The sequence below is a fragment of the Lagopus muta genome, chromosome 12, assembly GCF_023343835.1.
Source record: "Lagopus muta isolate bLagMut1 chromosome 12, bLagMut1 primary, whole genome shotgun sequence".
Classification (NCBI taxonomy): Eukaryota; Metazoa; Chordata; class Aves; order Galliformes; family Phasianidae; genus Lagopus; species Lagopus muta.
Genome location: NC_064444.1, coordinates 18,203,105 through 18,222,694, shown reverse-complemented (window position 1 = coordinate 18,222,694; position 19,590 = coordinate 18,203,105). Strand labels below are relative to the sequence as shown.

At 57.6% G+C, this 19,590-nt stretch overlaps 1 protein-coding gene across 1 annotated transcript in view; it reads right to left on the bottom strand.

Annotated features, from left to right (window-relative positions):
• Window positions 1–84: 84 nt before the first annotated feature.
• VAC14 (VAC14 component of PIKFYVE complex) overlaps window positions 85–19,590 on the bottom strand; it is a 53,775-nt gene continuing 34,269 nt past the window's right edge. The window contains exons 14-19 of the mRNA XM_048958726.1: window positions 17,127–17,259; window positions 6,400–6,574; window positions 5,677–5,795; window positions 4,052–4,131; window positions 3,059–3,209; window positions 85–1,821 (exon numbers count right to left, since the gene is read on the bottom strand). Of these exons, the coding sequence (XP_048814683.1) occupies window positions 1,659–1,821; window positions 3,059–3,209; window positions 4,052–4,131; window positions 5,677–5,795; window positions 6,400–6,574; window positions 17,127–17,259 (821 nt within the window). The 3' untranslated portion in view covers window positions 85–1,658. The remainder of the gene's footprint in view (window positions 1,822–3,058; window positions 3,210–4,051; window positions 4,132–5,676; window positions 5,796–6,399; window positions 6,575–17,126; window positions 17,260–19,590) is intronic.

Genomic DNA, 19,590 nt, shown 5'->3' with positions numbered 1-19,590 from the left:
GGGGTGCAGGAGGTCGCACCCTGAGCTGCTGGGGGGGCTGGGGATGCAGCTCTTGGGGGTTCACTGCTGGGCCTCATAGAGATGCTTGGGGAATGCCAAGGATGGGGGTACATGGGGTTGCTCTGGGATGCTCTAAGGGCAGTGCTGCACTGCATGGAGACCCCAGGAAGCAACTGTGGGATCGCTGGGGGTGGAGCACTGGGATCCAAAGGGACGCTGAGGACGGGAGGCGCAGGGGCACACAGCTACCTGCTCAGGGGTAACACCACGGGAACCCAAGGGGTGCTTTGAGGATGCTGGGGGAACTGTTGGGGCTCTGTGGGACAGTCCTCAACCCCAGCTGAGATGTGGGGGGCCTCCCGAGCTGCAACCCGGTCACAGCATGCAGCCAATGAGATCCTATTGCCACAAAGCCACCACCCCAATGTCCCAGGACCGCACTGCTCCTCCAGCCAGCACTGGGCAAGAACCGTCCACAAGGAAACTATTAGGGCTGGAATTTCTCCCTGTAGAGCCGTCCCTTTGGGGGTGGTGGTGGCAGGTGACACACGGCAGCATCCCAGTGTTCCCTCTGCACCCCAAGCAGTGGCAGAGGGCTGGAGGAACCCAGCTGCCCCATCCTGGAGGGGACGGCTTTTAAAGTTAACCCGCCATGACCGGGTTTGGAAAGCCCTTTCCCGGGAATGCCAGGAATGTCGTGATCCCATCCAAAGCAGCTCGGAGCGGGGCTGCCTGGGGAGCCCGCTGCCAGAGCCATAAACAGGCTGGGGGCCATAAAAACCCTCTGCATTCCTCCAGCCCCCTCCCCGGGATCAGGTGAGGGCCCGAAATGCTCTGGGAGAGGGACGGGAATGCAGATTAGACCCCAAAAACGCAGCCGCCCACTGCATGGTCCCTGGATGCTGGCTTCACCCTGGTTGTTTTGGGGCCAGGAAAATGCCTGTCACTGCGCTGCGGTTCCATGAGCGCGGCTGGGAAGAATTCCGGCTGCTTTTTCCCACTTGGGGTGGAGAAACGCTGGAAGGGGTCCAGCCTAAGGGCCAGCGTGGCAGGGCTGCAGCAGGGACCCCATATGCAGCCTGGGGAGGATTCTGGCTTCTGGGCCTGGATGGGTCTGGTTGGGAACCCCAGCACTACAAGGATGGAGCAGCCTGGGGAAGGCACAACACTGGGGCTGCTCTGCATCGTTCTTTTTATTTGATGGCAGGGAGCTTAGGATAGGAACAAAGAAGGGATGCGTGGAGCGAGGGCTCTCCTCCACCCGGCACTGGGATGAGGCTGAGCCTCTGGCTAAGAAAGAGGGGCTCGGGGTGCCGGGATGCTGCCCCGCTCCCATCCCAGTGGGGAGGACCCACTTTGCTCCCTCCTTCCCTTCCCCATGTGTTTCTTCCCCTCCGGTCCCGCTGGCAGGAGGCCGGGCACTCAGCTGACGGTCACGGGGAAGGCATTAGCGAAGCAAAGTCTGCTCACCCTATTGCAAGAGAAGACACCGTGCCTTCCCTGCTCCCTCACCTCCCGCAGCTTCCAAGCACGACGCCGGGCACAGCCTGGGGTCCCCCACACTGACACAGAGGGGAAAACCCCCGCACCCTCTGCCCTAAAAGCACCGGCGTTTCCGCTGTCCCCAGGCCCTGGTCCGTGTTCCCTTGTCCCCGTGCTCAGAGCACGACGCGTCGCTCCGGCTGCTCTGCCCGCCCCGCTCGCTGGTGCCGCACTTCCAGGTGTTTGCTCTGGACCTTGTCAAAGTGCTGCAGCAGCTCCGTGTAGTCGATGGTGGAGGATGCTGGCCTGCGGGAGCTTGTGCTCGTCCTGCTGCCGTCCCTGCGGGGAGAGAAGGGATGTGGGCATCCAACACACGGTGCTGAGCCAACGGGCGCAGCCTCTAAGAGAGGTGGTTCCCTCCTGCAGAGGCAGGAGATGCAGTTCCAGAGGGCTGGGTGTTGGCGAAAAGGTTTTCCTTCAGAAGAGCAGTGAGGCAGTGGCACAACTGCCCGAGGATGGGGGGGAGTCACTGTGCCTTGGGATGTCCCAGAGCCGTGGGGATGTGGTCAGTGGGCACGGTGGGGGTGGGCTGGGGTCAAACTTGGGTTGTCTGAGGGGTCTCTTCCAACCTTAGTGACTCTATGATGAGCAGGGGAAGGAAGGGATAAAGAAGAGGACACACACATCTGGAACTCCAGGATGCGAGAGCCCCGTCTTGCCTCTCTTTGGTTTTAGGAGAAAGAAACCCGAATTCTCTGATGTTTCGGTGGGGCGGGGGGACAAGGGGCGTCCCCACCACACTCAGCTGCCCTGGGCTCGCCGTTATGAAAGCAGCCTCCGGTGTTTGGAGGAATGTAGGTCAGCGTTAATCAGATGCTCGAGCTGGCTGACAGCTCGGATCGCTCTGAAAACCCGGCTGCTGCGGGAGGAGAGGGAGGGGGGATCACGGCGGGGGGGGCCAACACACGGCCCCCTCCCTGCCCCACCAATTAGGAGCAGGGCGGTGGGCACCAGCTCCAGCCCTGCAGCGGTAGGGATAAAAGCCAGCCTGGGGGATGAGCTGACAGCAGAGCAGTGGAGCTGGTGGGGGTCGGATTCATAAAGCCGTGCAGCTCAGGAGCGCTCCTTTTTTCCGGAGATTTCATCGCGGCGAGCGCACGGCCCTGCTTGTTAGCCAGGGCTGGATGGCCAAAGCCCAGCAGTGGAGCCCCAGTGTGCCAAAAGGAGAGGGATGGGGGGTGGCAATCCCGATCCTGCAGCACAGGGGGGGCACAGGGGGCCGTCTCCATCCCTGTCACCATCACCACAGAGCTGCCCCTGGGCAGCACAGCCGTCCCTGCTGGCGAGGCGTCACCGCGCCTTTGGGTGCCCGGACGAAGGGGGGACGCACTGGGAGCTGCCTCCTCGCTCCTTCGTCCTCCGTGGCTCTGCCTGTTTCCATAGCGACCCCACAAAGTGAAATTTTCCATCCCCGATGCCAAATGCCTGCGGATGAGGCGCAGCCCTCCCAGGGTTACCAAATATAGACAAAAAAACCCCAAGCGAGAGCCGCCGGGCGCATCCCCGCTGCACTTACGCGCTCTGCATGAGCTCGGGGTTGGGGACGCACTGCAGGCGGTGGGACAGCAGCTGGAAGGCACTGCTCTGGGGCAGCAGCATCAGCAGCCCGTAGAGTGCCTTGATCAGGTAGGGGTTGTTCTTCACGTCCAGCAGCTGCAGGCGCAGGTCTGCAAAAGGAGAGGAAGGGGATGGTGAAGCACTCTGCTCCCAGCTTCCACTGTTCCTGGTTCCTCCCAAACTGCAGGGATGGCTGCAATTTTGAGGGGTGTTGCACCAGCGATCCCGCTGCATTAACTCCTCCGTGTGTCCCCAGGAGCACCTCTGAGGTCCCAGCATCTCTCCCCATGGCACCTCCCAGCCCAACGCTCTGCTCTCTGGGCACTGCCAGCCCAGCCAGTGGGGCAGGAGCCAGCAGGGCTGCCACCTGGCAACACGAGGACTTGTCACTCCCTGCACCCTTTGGGATCGTGCCGTGAGATCAAAGAATACCCCAAGTTGGAAGGGACCTGTAAGGACCATCAAGTCCAGCTCCTGATGTAGATGACCCCAGCCAACACCATGGGCCTGACCCTCACCTCACCTCCCATCTGCTGCCACCATCCTGATGTCTCCCCATACCCATCTGTCCCCAATCCCACCATCTAGAGGTTAAGAGGAGCAGGTGGGGAACCCTCAAGGAACAACTCAGAGCTGTGCATACCCACCAACACACACAGATGTCTCACAGGGGAGGAAATGAGGTGTGGACCTTGGGGACCAGTGTCCCTGGGTTGTGACAGGTCCATGCCATGTGCCCCAATCCCCCTCAATCACTCTGTAGGGCCACTTGCTCTGATAACCCACATTGGGCAGCTCTGGCTGAGGGCTGAGCAGCGAGAAGTCCGATAACTTCTGCTCTATTTCCTCACGCAGCGCTGCTGGGAAGCATGGGGAGGGGATGGAGGGGCTGGCAGTGCGAGCGCCCCGTGCACGGCACAAACCCGAGAGGAAGGAAGGGGCTGAGCCTTACATGTGAATATGGGGCACTCGATGAGCTGCACCAGTTTATCCACCTCGGTGAGGAAGTCCACTGTGACCTCCAGGTCCCCACTGAGCGTGGCTGTTAAGGATGCAGCATGGCAGGGGGTGGCCCAGCAGCAGAGTGATGTGCGGGGCAGAGGGGTCCCAAATCACAGAATGGGTTGAGTTGGAAGGGACCCTAAAGGCCGTCTGTTCCCAGCCCTGCACTGAGCAGGGACACCCACAGCTCCATCAGAGCTCACAGCTCCGTTCCCTGACCTTGGCTGTGTGCAGGGATGGGGCAGCACCAGCTCTGTGTGCAGCCTGTGCCTCACCGCCCTGAGTGTAAAGAATTTCTTCCTTGGCTCCAGCCTAAATCTCATTTTAGTTTGAAACCATTTCCCCTTGTCCCATCACAACAGGCCCTGATAACCAGTCTGTTCCCTGTCTTCTTACAGCCCCTTTAAATACTATGAAAGGATAGGAATGTCTGCCTCCTGCACTGTGCCTTGCCACATGCAGACCCAGTGTGTGCTGGTCTCACTGTGACTCCACTAGTGGAGTCCCTAACCCTGGAAGTACCCAGGGGACGTGCACTGTGGCACAATGGGATGTGGTTTGGGGACAGGACTCAGGAAGCCAAACTGATGGTTGGAATTGATCCTGAAGGTCTTTTCCAGCTTAGACGATTCCACAACTCAACCTGTGCCGTGTTTACAGGAGGTAATGTCCTTGAGTTGTGCCAGAGCAGGTTCAGGGTGGATGTTAGGAACAACAGCTGCTCCAAAAGAGCAGTGAGGCAGTGGCACAGCTACCCAGGGAGAGGGAAGAGTCCCCATCCCTGGGGGTGTCTGAGAACTGTGGGGATGTGGCACTGAGGAACGTGGGCAGTGGGAATGGTGGGGGTGGGCTGGGGTTGGATTTGGAGTCTTGACTCGGGTCTTTCCCAGCCTTAATGATTCTGTGATTCTACGTTCCACCAGAATGCCTGCAGAGCAAGGACAGGGTTGTGGGCTCAGGGAAGGCCCTGCAGTACCCCGTGCAGAGCCAACAGAGCTGCAGCCCAGCCAGTGGGGCAGGGGCCAGGATTTTGGGGAAGGGAGGCGGCTTGGACTGCACCTCTCCTTCCTGCGGCATGTTTGCAGTGAGCCAAGCAGCAGCTCCAAGGAGGTGCCACCCCCAGGAGGGATGCATGGCTGGGACATCAGTGTTTGGCCTCCTGTAGCAAATGGAGGTGAGCTGGCAGCACTGCTGACCCCTGGGATGCTCTGGGCTTGGCTTTCTCTGGGTTCTGCAGCTGGAAAAGGAGAAGGAAAGAAACCATCTGCTCTGCTCGTGTCACTGGACATCAGTCCTGGAGGCCACAGCTTCGTCTTCCTGGGAGGAAGGAGGTGTGGGAGCCTCCCTTGCTCTAAGGCAGATCAGGGTCAGCACTCAGCCACCACTGCCTTCCTCTTCTCACTCCACAACAAAACAAAAGGGAAAGGGAGGTGGCAGGCACCGAGCAAACTGCCCTGTGCTGTCACCACGCTGCCACGTGGCTGGCACGGGGATACAGCCCCTGGTGAGGTGAGGGTCCCCAGCTGCTGCTCTGAGCCCCCCAGATACCCCAGCCAGCAAAAGCCCAAAGGATACAACTTCTGGATGAGGTCGTAGGCGTGCTTGTAGTTCTGGGTGAGGAAGCAGAGGGACACGGTGGTCACTGGGTTGTGGCACCAGGAGCGGTACAGGCAGCAGAAGAGGTTGCGGCTCTCCTGGGGAAGGAGGAAACCACGGTGGAATGGGGGTGATGAAATGCAATGGGGACACGGCACAGAGCACCCCATGCTCCCAGCACCCACTGCACACCCAGCCCTGCGAGTGCTGGTCCCAGCTCTGCCACAACACAAAGGGATATTTCCCCACTGCCCAGCACCAGTGCTGCTCAGAGCCCTTGGAAGATGGTTTTGGGGTGGAAGATGGAAATTCTGGGGTCCTGCCTTGGACACTGCCACTACTGGTGGGCTGCAGCTGCTCTGGGCACCGTGGTGTTTTGCAGGGGGAACAGCTGCAGAGTGGTGGGACGCCCACTTGCTGTCACCCACGTGAGCGTGCAGGGAGGGAGCTGGCAGCTGCTGGGGGGCTCAGGGGCTGTGATCAGCTTTCAGGCTGGGGGCAGAACCTGCAGCACAGGGGGGAACAGCAGGAGGTGGGCACATCCTCCAACCACTCCCTACACCCCATGGGGACTTGCATACGCCTCAGTTTCCCCATCTGTATAATGGAGCAATTTGGTGCCTGCAGCTCCAGCCTTGGGCTCTGAGCTCTCAGCTCCCTGCCACCCTTGTCATCCCCCAGTGGGAAACCTGGTGCCCATACCGGTGTCCTCAGGTCCTTCAGCTGGTTCCTCAGCTGGAAGAGCTCAGAGGAGGTGAGCAGGATGGTGTTCAGTGTGTGCACCATGGTGGAGGCAAACTTGAGGTCCTCCTCCCGCAGCAGGATGTCCGCCATGGAGTGGAAGATGTTCTCTGCATTCAGAAGCAGACAGAGCTGCCTGTGTGTCACAGAGGGGAAAAAAAAAACAAGAGGGGAAGGATCACATCACATCCTTCCTGCAGGGGTGACATGTGGGGACACCCGGGGCTGGTCCCGCTTTTGGGGCTGCATCCGAGAGTGGGGGATGCGTAGGGAGAGAGCACAACCAACAGGAACTTGCAGTTGGGCACCGCTGGAGCCAAAACCCCAAAGTCCATGGACAAAGCTCTACCACCCATTAAGCTGCCCCACTGCTCTTTGAGCTCCACACTTTGACTCCCAGGACACTGGGGAAACTGAGGTTGGAGCAGAGCCCAGTACGGTGCCCGCAGTGTGGCTGTGCCCCCACAGCAGGAATGTTCTGCTCCACAAACAGAATTCCCAAGGTTTTAAACACTGGAGAGACGAAAACTTGAAAACCCACATTATTAATTTTTTTTTTTTTCTTCCTCCTTTGTTTGGATTTTAGGATTTCCTGTTTTTCTCCGGCGTGGCTCCGAGCTCCCGCATTCCTGGGCGGTTTGCATGAGGACACCCAAACCAGCATCCGTGGGGACACCCAAAGTGGACGGGGCACTGAGAAATGGGGTTTTTGTCCCCAAAGAGGGGGTGCTCCCAGCTCTGGGTCCCGTCGAGCTCCTCGCCCAGCCCTCACAATGGGATGCTCTGTGAGGGGTTTACGTAACCAAACCCAGCCTTCGCCCTGGCCCGCGTTAGAGTGGAGCGGGCAGTGATAAATAAGCTCATTTATCCCAATTATTCTTACGTAACCGGGCTGCATTCATGGGATGAAGCGTTCTCACCGCCTGGGCACGGGACTGTGTGAGGGAGAGAGGCAGTGAGGGAAGGAAGGGGATGGGAGAGCAGCCCTGGAGATGTGCTCAGCATCCTCCCCACGGCCAATGGAGCTCCTGGAGCACAGTGGGGAAAGGGCGAGCAGCCCGTGCCCTGCAGTGCCTGCAGCCAAAGTGGGAGCTGCCCTGGCTACAGGGTGCCTGCTGCTCCACTGATGCCCTAGGACCACGCACGCCAAAGCAGTGCCCCAAAATACAATGGGTCCTTGGGGACAAACACTTTCTGGGCTGTGTTAACCCATCCCAAGAGCACCCCGTGGCTCCATGCAATGCAACAGCCCCAAACGGGCACTGCTGTGAGCAGAAGGGACAACGCCGCTGCTGTGCCAACTGACCCCGAACTGCTGCCCCCAGTCCCAGTGTTTTAGGGCAGCTGAGGGATCGCCTTCCAGAAATAGAAGCTGGATGTTTCTGGTTTTGATTAGCAAGGAAGGGAGCAGCTGGTGCAGAGTATCCGTACCCACCCGGCACCGCGGTCCGACCCCGAGCTGGCTCTGCAGCAAACTCCAGTGCTGCTGGGGCTGTGCTGTCCCCGTGTCCCCACATCCCTGCCCCAAACTGCTCCCCGGCCCTGTGGGTTGGAGAGGACAACTGCCCGGCCCCACAGCTGCTGTGACAGCTGAGGCTGAGCACCAGTGAGTGGCACAGGAACGGCCCCAGGAGGATCCCAGCGGCGCGAGGGGAACGCGGTGCCCGGAGGAGGGCAGGGCTGGGACAGGTGGCTGAGATGCCGGGGGTGCTGAGGGTGGAATGGGGCTGCAGGCAGAGCTGGGAGCCCCAGTGCCATTCCCAGCCCTTGCAAGCCATTCCCAAATATACACAGCCTGGATAAAGATAGCCCAGATATATATAGCCACGTATAAATGCCCCAGAGGAGGACGCAAAGCCCTGCTCTCCCAGCTGTGGGAGCACCAAGCAGCACCCGCAGCTCTGCTCCCTCCTCCTCAGCTTCCCCTCTTATGGCTCACCCCATCACCTTTTGCTCTGATTCCCACTGACTTCCCCAGCAGACACTTTTCCTGCAGAGACACAGCCAGGTGTGATTTGCTTTTTTTAGCAGCTCGACAGCTTAAAAACTCGGGTGGTGATCAGGCTGCCTGCAGCTCACCCATCCATCCCCCTGCTGCTAAATGCGATGCTGCCTGCACAGTGCTGTGACAACGGAGGGACGCGGCTCATTGCCCTGAAATGTCATCCCCATGAATGCCACCACCCTGTCCCCAGGGGAAGAAAAGGTGTGGGGCAGCCCTGGAGTCTAGCTCTCCCGGGATCAGAGCCACAAGTCTACACAAGTAGGGCCAGCACAACACCTGGAAATTGGGCTCATCCAAGGTGATGGGGAGCCCTTTGGGACCACCTGTCAGCTCTGCCCGTGCCAGAGCAAGGCAGTGACCCTTCTGTGCTTCCCCCCCACCCTCCTTTTCCTGCGCTTCCTTCCCCCCTCCAAGGCTCCTTGCCACCCTTCCTCTCATCCTCATCCTACCCCTGCCAGGAAAAGCAGCATCCCGGGCGGCTCCACAGCTGGGATCCTTTAGGATCCCTTAGGATCCCAGGAGGAGCAGCCTTTGGGCGCAGAGAGAAATGTGATGGGGAGAGGAGAGGGAGGAGAACACGGGGAAGTCGTGAAGATGTGGTTTCCTGGATCCCCCTTCCCTCGCTGCCATGGTGCAGATGGAAATCACCATTTTTCCAGGTGGAAATCACGGCTCTCCCTTTAACCAAATGGAAATCGCTGCTCTCCATTTATCCAGAAGGAAATCACTGCCCTCCATTTTTCTGGATGGAAACCACTGCTCTCCATTTATCCAGATGGAAATCACGGCTTTCCATTTACCCAGATGGAAATCACAGCTCTCCATTCCCCTCCTTCCCCACTCCCCTTTGCCGAATCTGGCTGCAGGGCAATGGAAACCATGGCAACCGCAACTGACGGCTCGTGCTTTAAAAAATTCATCGTGCTTCACACGGGAGATTTCTGGGTGCTTTGGAAGCATCTGCTGGACATCCTAAAGCACGGCCTGGCTGGGGATGAGTGTGGAGCTGGGAGCCGTCCCGGCTCGCTCAGGATGGCCACAGAGCCTGCTGGAGCCAGGGAGGCAGCGAGAGCAGCAAGCAGGATTGGTGCCAGCTGCCTCTGTTTTCATGTGGCTTTTGGACTCTCCTTGATGTCTCACCACGGAGGCCCCTGGGCATCAAGGCTTGCTTTTCGGGACGTCAGGTCAACCAGGAGTAAGAGCATGAGATCAAAGCCTGCGAGTGCATTTTGGGGAGACCTGGAAAGTTTCTTTTTCCCAGCTGGTGCCCCACCACCATGAGATGTTCCCAGATGCTACAACTCCGATGCCCCGTTTCTCCAGGTACTGCTCTCCTCCCTCGGCACAGCACGGCACGAGGAGCACCCGGCACGCTCTGCTGCAGGATCAGCCAGGAAGACACACTCAGGCTCTGCTCCCGGATCTCGAGCAGTTGCAGACAACCCCTGAGATGCTTCTGCTCCGAAAGGAAAAAGTGTGGAGTGTTTCATTGCAAACAAGAAAACCCTCCCACGGTGCTCCTGCTGCCGTTAGTGCAACAACTGCTGCACGCCGCCGTGCCAGCTCTGCTCTGAGCCTCCATAACACCACGCTGTGTGATTGCACAATCCTGGGAACAGCAGGTGAAATCCAGCCTGCTCTGTGCACGTGGAGCTGCTCGCTGCTCCCAAGCACCAGGACTGAGGTTACAATGGGAATGGATCCAGAGAGATCCTCTGCTCACAGGGGAGCAGAGCATCTCTGGAGTTCCTCCCCAAAAGCCTCCCTGCTTACATTTGCTGGGTCTGGAGACGGGCAGAACCACACAGAGCTAGAGGTGAGTTGTTGGACTTGGAAATGAGGCACGGAGCCTCAGCCCTTTCCTCCCTGTGATGCTCCTCTTTGATGCCACACCACTCGGGAACCCCGCAGCGACTGGAAGAGCCAAGGAACAGCAGGCACTGAGCAAAGCAAAGGCAAGCACCAGCCTGCAATCCTTGTGGAAGGGTTTGGCAAGGAGCAGTCCATGCTCAAACACGGGCAGTGCAATGCCTTGATGAGCTCCAACACAACGGTGCCCTTGGAAGAGGTCACCTGTGGTTTGCAAAGCACATCTCCAACCCTCCAGCTGCTCATTCGACCTGTGATAACCACAGCTCCATCTGGGAGCAAGGAACAGTGCTGCACCGTGGAGAAAGAGTTCACACAGAAGGTGATCGACTGCTGATGTCCTCCGGGATGGGCTGGCAGCTAAAAATAACTGAATTTGGGAAGTTAATGGGCTGCTCAGCCCATTAAAGGCATGGCTGAGCCTTTACATGGACGTGACAGCTACAGGTGAAGGCCACTGGGCACATGCCCGCCAGCACACACCCAAGGAACCCCACAGTGACCCCCAGGCTGCAGAGCTCTCAAGTGCTGAACTGAGCACCTCCAGGATGCTCTCACCCCGCTGAGCCCACAGGAAAGCAAAACACCCCACAAAGCCTACAGCATCCCTTCTGATTTGTGAACCCACTGACAGTAAAACCAGCAGCAGGGCCTGGCAGCGCGATCCCAAACGTGTGTTCCTATGGCACATGCCTGGCAGGGCTGAAACCTTGGCTCTGGCCACAGCGTGCCTGCCAGGGCAGAAACCCTGTGTGTGCTGCAGAGCGCAGTGACTCAGCCCCAGCAGCTGCTGACCCCCAGGGCATGCACACATACAACTGTGATGATGATGATGCTTTCGGGTTTTCACCTCTTTCCTCTTCCACGTGAAGGGTTTGGAGGAAGGGCAGGCGGTGGGAGATGCGTAACGCGTCTCCGAAGATCTTTCCTTTGAGATGTGTGCTTCCCTTTCAGGCTGACAGCTGTGGCCTAATTTTCACAAAAACTGACAAGAGCCTTATTTCTCCCCCTATAATTTCTTTCAGCCGCCAATAAAATAGGTTAAAGGAGCGGGCGCAGCGCTGCGCCGGGAGCTGGGGGAGGATGCTCCACTTTGGGGTGTGCACAGATTGCTGAGGTGGGAGCTGGGGCTGCGCTCACCTTCTGCATTGCTTTTCTCATAGGAGGAGAAATAAAAGCACTCCGATTCCTTCCCATAGAACTGTGACCAAGGAGCGGGTTGCTGCCCCAGAGGCAACGCAGTCAACGAGGACCCAGGCAGGCTGGGAGCTGCCTGCAGCTCCTTCCAGTCCCTGCTCCAACAAAATGGGGATTTCCCTGGGTGTTGTACTGTTCATTCAATCACCATGAGCACTCCCACATTCGGAGGAAGGGAAGTGCTTCCTTCCCACGCCTTGACTTACTCGAGGAGCTGGCAGCCCTGGAGGAGCCCTCACCACCCCTACAAGGCAATTCGGAGAGCGCTCTGCATCACGGAACGTCAGCTGGAAGCACCACATCCACAGCTGCGTGCTGGTTTAGAAGTCCCAGGTGCTCCAGCAGCTTTGCACAGTGGGCCCATGTGAGATGAGAGCAGTTGGATGCTCCCTCCCAGGTCCCTCAGGTGCCACCTAAACGCACCTGCACCAATGCGCCTTGCACCAATCTGGGATTGCAGGGAAAGCACTGAGACAGAACCTGAAACCCCCAGGAGCTGCTCCTGGAAGGAACTTGGCTGTTCTGTAAGGATTTTCCTCCCCTATGCACACTTCCCCTTCCTCCCCTCCACACTCTCGCTGACCCTGACGAGTCCCAGCCCACTCAGCACTGCTGCTCACATGTGTTTTCCATTTTTCTACAGGAAAACACATCAGTTCCTCAGGTCCCAAGGCAGCTTTGGAGTGGAGGATGCTTAAAGCCCATTTCCTGAGCCACCGGGATGCTCTGCCGCAGAAGCCGAACTCCAGGACAGGGATGTCTCACCTCCATTCAATCCAGCAGGCACAACATCCTCCATCTTCTCCACCTCAAAGCCTGAGCTGCTTGTAGGGCTTCCAGCAATGCTCTGTATGTGAGGTGCCAGTAGGGCTTCCCATTGCTACCAGTAGGGCCTCCCATCACTGCTGGTTGGGATTCCTATCACTGCTGTTAGGGCTTCCAGCAATGCTCCGTACATGGGGTGCCAGTAGGGCTTCCCATCACTGCTGGTAGGGCATTCCATCACTGTTGGTTGGGATTCTCACTACTGCCAGTAGGGCTTCCTATCACTGCTTGTAGGGCTTCCAGCAATGCTCTGTTTGTGAGGTGCCAGTAGGGCTTCCCATTGCTACCAGTAGGGCTTCCCATCACTGCTGGTTGGGATTCCTATCACTGCTGTTAGGGCTTCCAGCAATGCTCTGTACATGGGGTGCCAGTAGGGCTTCCCATCACTGCTGGTAGGGCTTCCAGCAATGCTCTGTACGTGAGGTGCCAGTAGGGCTTCCCATTGCTACCAGTAGGGCTTCCCATCACTGCTGGTTGGGATTCTCATCACTGCTGGTTGGGATTCCCACTACTGTCAGTAGGGCTCCCATCACTGCTGGTTGGGATTACCGTCGCTGCCAGTAGGGCCTCCCATGGCTGCTGTTGGATGTCAAACTGCATGGAGGAGGTTTTGGGGATTGGGCAGGGATGTGCAAGGCAATGAGCCCAACGGAGGAAAATCAGGATCAATCAAACCTGTTTGCCTGCAGGGATGAAACAGGGACAGCACATTGATGGCAAAGCTCCGGCCTGCCCCAATTAGTGCGTGAGAAGCGGGTTCCTCTTGCAGGGCAATGAAAGCAGAGCCAAGGGCAGGGGTGCAGCACAGATTGCTCCCAACAACCCCCACGGGCTGGGAAGTGTGCAAGCCGCCAGCATGCTAATGGCTCTTACGTAAAGCTGGTGGCACAGGGTGGGGGCTGACCCACATACAGGGGCTGGTGGCTGGCACCTGGGGACCTTCCTGCTGCGACGGGGGCAGCCCGCATCTCGGACCCCCTGCCCCATCCCGGTGCTGCTCTGCAAGCCTGGAGTTGGGGATCGCTGCTCTCAGTTGTGCAAACTGGAGGAAAAAAAACAACAACCTGAACAGCTTTCTCCAGTTATTCCTTCCTGCGAGGCAATGGGGAGGGAGGGGGAAAGTGCACAGTTCATTAAAGCAAAAGGGCAGGCGGCCAGAGAGCATCCTGGCAGGCAGCGCGATGCGTTTTCGCAGCCTCGCTGCCTCCCGACACAGAAGCTCCCCTTGTAGTGATCACAGCTGTTTGGATTTTACCCCAGTTCATATCACAGTTTATCAAAGGGGCTGCATTTTTTTTTTTCTTTCTATTTTTTCCTGAGCTTTGCTGAGGACAAGCTGAATGGTTCATGCGGAGACAAACGCGGGTTTTGTTCTGTGCGTGGCATTGATGCTGGAGGGGGGGACAGAGGGATTTTCTGGGCATGGGAACATCCAGCATCAGTGGGCTCAGGGTAAGGATGAAGCAGTGCATCACCAGTGGATGGTGGCAGCATGGCAAGACCCTAACCCTATCCTACCCCTACTCCTACCCCTACACCTAACCCTGCCCCTAACCCAGACCCCCAGTGGTCTCAACATTCCCTCACGACTGTGCAGATCCATATGGGGTTCCCAACATCTCCATCCCCTCTGTGTTGCTGGGTGGAGGCAGAAGTCCCTCCCTGCTCCAAAACAGGAGACTGCCCCCAAGCCATGGGCATCACTCTGCCCAGCACCATGTGCTAGGCTGACATCCTCTTCCAAGCACCCCCACCCTCAGCAAAGCAGGGCTGCACCTGATCTGCATCACAGTGGGACTTTGAGATCCCAAGGACAGTGCAGGGTGTGGAGTTCTGCAGGTGAACCCTTCCCTACCCAAACTTGGTGCCCAGTGGGAACCTTGGGACTTTCCAGCTCACAGCTTAATGCCCTACGTTGGCCAAATAACCCCATCTGCTCCAGCAGAGTGGATCAGCTCGTGACCCCATGGGGTTCCCGCATCCCCCTGGGTGAAATCGGGGAAACCCAAGGTGATGGACCTCTGTCCAATGGCCACCCCGTTACGTGCACCCCATAGGAGGAGACTGCTGCACCACGGGGGATTTCACACCCCAGCTCTGTAAGACAAGCTTGGGCAGTGCCTGTGCCTCGGTCAGAGCACAGTGCTGACTCAGGCAGCCTCTGGTGCTCCCAAAAAGGGCTCCAAAGCCAAACCCTGCCCTGCAGCACACCCTGCATATGGGCATCTCCAGCCCAATGCACAGCCTGTGGGTTTTCTTGTTTAGCCACACTGCTGGGTCACCAGCCCTGCGCTCCCAGCAATGAACCTGAGAGCTGTGGGACAGGGCTCAGCCTTTTGCTTCATCCCTACATCCCACCAACAGGCGAGCACTAAATGAAGCCTGGAAACCTCTGTGCTGGCTGCCTGGACAAGCCCCGGCACAGCGGCTGTTCCTCTGCTTTGAGGCTGGCCATGTGGCTCCAAAAGGCATGTGATGCTTTGGAAGCTCCTCTGCATTTTTCTGCTGTTCCAGACCAGCATCGGGAGGCCAGTAGCTGAATGGGGATGTTTTCCTCTTGCTTAAGGGCTCCACTGAGGCCGGGACTCTTTCAGTGCTGCACGCCAGCTGGGGCAGATAGCTCTGAGTTAGAGGGAAAGGCTCAGCTTTGTGCATCAAGCAGAGAGGTAACACTGAAGGAAATCACAGAATCTGCTTCCAACAACCACTCTGGAGCTACTTTGGGTAGAAAAGAAGAGGCAGGGCAGCCAGTTCTGAAGGCAAGATGGTTCTCAGCTCTGGAGATGAGCGCCACTGGCAGCAGTGCAGCTCCCTTGGCACATCTCCTTTAAGGCCAGGTCTTCCAAGTGGGCAGGGGGCACTGCAATCAGGTGTGCACCAAGCAGGCCCAGGGAGCCCCTTCCTGGGTGCTTCCCTTTCCCTTTCCTCCTGTCTCAGGCTCTGCTGTAGCCACATGCTCGCTCTGCATGCCAGGGCACATCGTGCCACACATGCAGTGCTGGATGCCACCAGGGCAGGTGGCAGGCTGAGCAGGGCACTCTGTGCACCCACAGACCCTGTGTCCCCAAAGAGCAAGGATCCCATAGCTCAGCTCCTTGGGCACACGGTGTGCCATGACCTCTGCCTCCAATGCTCATCGGGACAGGGACCAAAGTCCTTTTGGAGTCAGCAGCCAGACATGCCCAAGCCTGAGCTGGGTTGGAAAACAAACTGCCTTACCGCAGCCCCTCCGCTTGACCTCACAGACCTCAGCTTGCCCAGCACTGCCAACGTGACGAGGAAAAATGCTGCGTGGGCAGTAAACCCTGCGCAACATTTCCCTTTCCATCGAGCTCTAATCCTTGGTCTGGCAATCATTACCTCAGCTAACAGGTTTATCCCCTTCCCCGCTGCCCCAGCTCCACCATCCCTGGTGGCGGAGGGTGAGATCTCCCCACATCTCCCAGGTGGAAGCATGGGGTCAGCTTCTGTGCCCGACAGCTGAGGGATGCAACGCGGGAGGACGCATATGGCTTTCATTTGGAAAGCAGCTAAAAATAGCAGTGCGAGGCTCTGCCTTTGGTGGATCCCTCTGGCAGCAGATCAATCTTTTCCAGACAGTCCTGGAAAACTTCTCCTGCTCTGTTCCCATCTTCCTCACCCTGATGCAGTTAAGCCAACGCTTGTGCTGTCGTCAGGAGGATTCAGAGTTACTCAGCAGTGCCTGGGGCTCACCCTTCCCAGAAGTGCTGCCTTGGCCCCAGCCCAGGGCACACGTGAGCCACAACGTGACTTTCTTTGTTTTTGCACCGATGTGGATTTTTTGCACAGCCAAACCCTGGGGTGAGAGTCATCCCCCCTCCCCCCAGGTAGCCCCAGTCTGAGTGGGGCTCCCAGCACACCTCCAGTGTGGCAACCAGGGAGGAACTGAAAGTGGCCGTCATATGAGAGAGCTTTTACGTGTGTCCCTGCTCAACCAGGGGACCTGTAGCAACTTTCCATACTCATTCATGCTGCCCAAAGGTTTGGGCACAAAGCATTATGCTGAGCCTGATACAGGACCCAGCCTGGCTTAGCATACTGGGAGCTTCTACACACTTCATTTTCTGAAGTGTGTGGCTCGCACACTTTGGAGAAGTAGTTCTCTTTTCCCACTGGAGCGTGCCTGTCACCACACCAAAACCAAGGGAGGAAGGAGCTGCAGTCCTGTGCCCTCCCTCCAACATCCTTGCTGATTTTGCCTCAACCTTGCCTTTCCTTGATTGCTAAATCCATTATTTTGAAGCGAGTCGAGGAATTTATCTCCCTTGCCCCAGATTTCATTGCACTCAAGATGAAGCTCTGCCAGCTGTCATAACACTCGGCTTTCCAGCCTCTGTGCCTAACTGCAGCTACTAAATAGTGGAAGCAAAACCCACTCGTGTTGGGAATGAAGCTTCCACCAGGCAAGCACAGTGAAACCACACTGATCTGCAGTGCTCTGAGCTGAGCCAGGTGGAAGAATTCGGTCCATGTGGCACCCTGAGCCACAGCCTGCCCTCCTGCCCCTGCTGCTCTGCTCACTTCTCAGCACAAACGGGATCTGACAACACTATTTAATAGGGAGATACTTTGCCTCAGGGCTGGGAGCAAGAAATATGGTGGTGCCTCAACATGCGAAAGGCAAGTCTGTTTGCTCTAGAAACGTCAGCACTGACTACCAGCAAGCGAGGGAGGCTTGTGGAAACCACTTCTGGCTGCTGGTGATGTGGGAGAGCACGGAGCTCGGCCCCTTCCCCCAGCCCACCCTGCCCATCCAGTGCTGGGGGCTGACCTGATGATGAAGGCTCCTCTCGTCTCCAGGAGTTTCCTCTCACTGCTGAACCTCTTGAGCAGGTTGATCATGAACTTGTAGAAGTAGGAATTCATGGTGGGGGTGGAGGGAGAGCACTCCAAGCCTTTAGGTCCTGGGGAGGAAATGAGAGCAGATGGTTCACATTGGCCTAAGCAGTCTCAATCAGTGCACAGGCACCTAAAATATGGCAGCGCACTTGTGGAGTTCCAAGCCTCAGCCTGAGCAGAGCCAGCACTCTCCATCCCAGGGGAAGTATCCTGACATATTTCCAGCCTTGAGCAAGCACACAGGGCTGAAATAGGCTTTGTGGGAGATGGCCACAGATCCCACCAGTTCTAGCAGCTGACAGAAGGGGTAGCCAAGCTCTGAGTAAATGCACAATCCCATATCTTTGGGTAAAACTTGTAAAGCCATTCCACAAAGCAGACAGCTCCCGTGTGCCAGAGATGCTCCAAGCCATATTTTCAGCAGCACCATGCTGCTGCAGGTGACACAGGCCCACTTGGTCTGTCACCTCCCCATGCCCCAGGGCTGGTAGGATGGGCACAGAAGCCCAGTCACAACGCAGCAGGGAGCCAAGCTTACAGATTGGAAGGCTCTTTCATGATTCCTCCTCACACACCTGGCTCAGGGCTGGAGGATTAGGATGGCAATGGGATCACAAGGAGTCACAGCATGCTGGGTGAGCAGCACCACTGTGGCTGTTTGCAGGGCTCTCCCTTAACATCCCCTACAAGTGGAGGAGCACAGTGAAGCTGTGCACAGCCCGACATGGTCAGGGCTCCCATTGGGCTCCAGTGGAGACGCGTGCAGTTTGATTTATGAGTGGTGTCTGCTTCTGTCGGGATTCAGCAGAGCACGGAGCAGCCAATTAAAAAGGCAATCAGGCAGCCGAAGCCTGGGCTGATGGAAAAGTCGCTGGGCTGATTCCCACTGCGCTGATGGCAGCGATACGGGGAGGTGCAGATGCAGGCATCCAAAAGGATGGAGCAAAACCTGCTGCAGAGGCACGGGTGCCTCCTTCCCATGGGATCCCCTTCCCCAGTACAGCTGAAGCCCTGAGCTGTGCTCTGAAGCAGGCCTCTCCCCGAGCACAAGTGTGAGCCACAGCATCGTGTTTCCCCTCAGCTGCAGGTAAGCTGATCTGGGCAAAAATATTACACTGCTGAGACAATGTGCTCCGAAACAAAGGTGTGATTGTTTCCAGGCATGGATCACCCAGAGTGAAACCACAGCCGTGCCCGGCGTGTCGCTGCTACAGCTGTTAGCACTTCTCACCAGTGCCTGCAAAGGGGAACAGCCGCACACGGGGCAGCCCTGCACCCAACCCAACGCACTGAGGCCGGAACCCATCCAGGGGAAGTGCTGTCCCTGCAAGTCCCTCCATCCTCAGGACTCTTATGTCTCTGCCCCCCCTTGTTGCATGGGCAGCAGCACAGCGCTCACCCTGGATCTGCCATTTACCCTTCTGCATCTTTCAGACTCACCGCTTTGTCTCGTGACTTCCAGTGGTGGCAGTTGGAAGCCAATAACACAATGCATCTTAGAATCACAGAGCTGCTCGGGTGGGAAAAGATCTCTCAAACCCCCAGGTCCAACCCCAGCCCACCCCAACCATGCCCACTGAGCACACGTCCCTCGGTGCCACATCCCCAGGGCTCTTCAATCTCAGCCTGTGGCCCCATGGGTTATGGCTCAGCGCACCGAGATGCGGCGTGGGAGAGCTGTGTGAGCAGCTTTCAGTGTTTCCATGCAGCACGAGAGACGAGCAGAGAGGTGTGACGAAAACTGTGGCTCGGTTCATTGAAGCTTGCACCTCTCCCCCTTCCCCTCGAGTGAGACTTTGCAGATTTGTAAGCTGACAGATCGGCTGCGAACGCACCACGAGCGGGGCTGCCGGGGGTTTGGTTGGTACCCAGGAGGAGCAGGAGGAAGATCCCTGCTCAGAGCAGTGACAGAGCTCAGCCTGGGCTCAGCTGTAATAGGAACAAAAGGCAATTTCTTGTCTGCAACAGAACTGAACGCGGGCACTGCTTGGATCTGCAGGTGGGAACAATTTCTGCCCCAAAAGAGCAGTGATGCAGTGGCACAGCTGCCCAAGAGCTGGGGGAGTCACCGTCCCTGGAGGTGTCCCAGAGCCATGGGGATGTGGTACTGAGGGACGTGGGCAGTGGGAATGGTGGGGGTGGGCTGGGGTTGGGGGATCTGTGGTCTTTTCCAACCTTCATGATCCTATGATTCGCTGACTGCTCTCAACTCCTCTCAGCTGAGTTTTGATGCTCAGAGTGACCCCCAAAACAATTTTTCTCCCCTCCAAGTATCCAACGATGCTATCACACAAAGAGCCCCCCAGTACCCTGGGCTGGAGAGCAGCAAACCTCACCCAAGGGAAGCTCCCAGCCTGGCAGTGGGCTCCTGCAGCACCCAGGCTCACCACACTGCT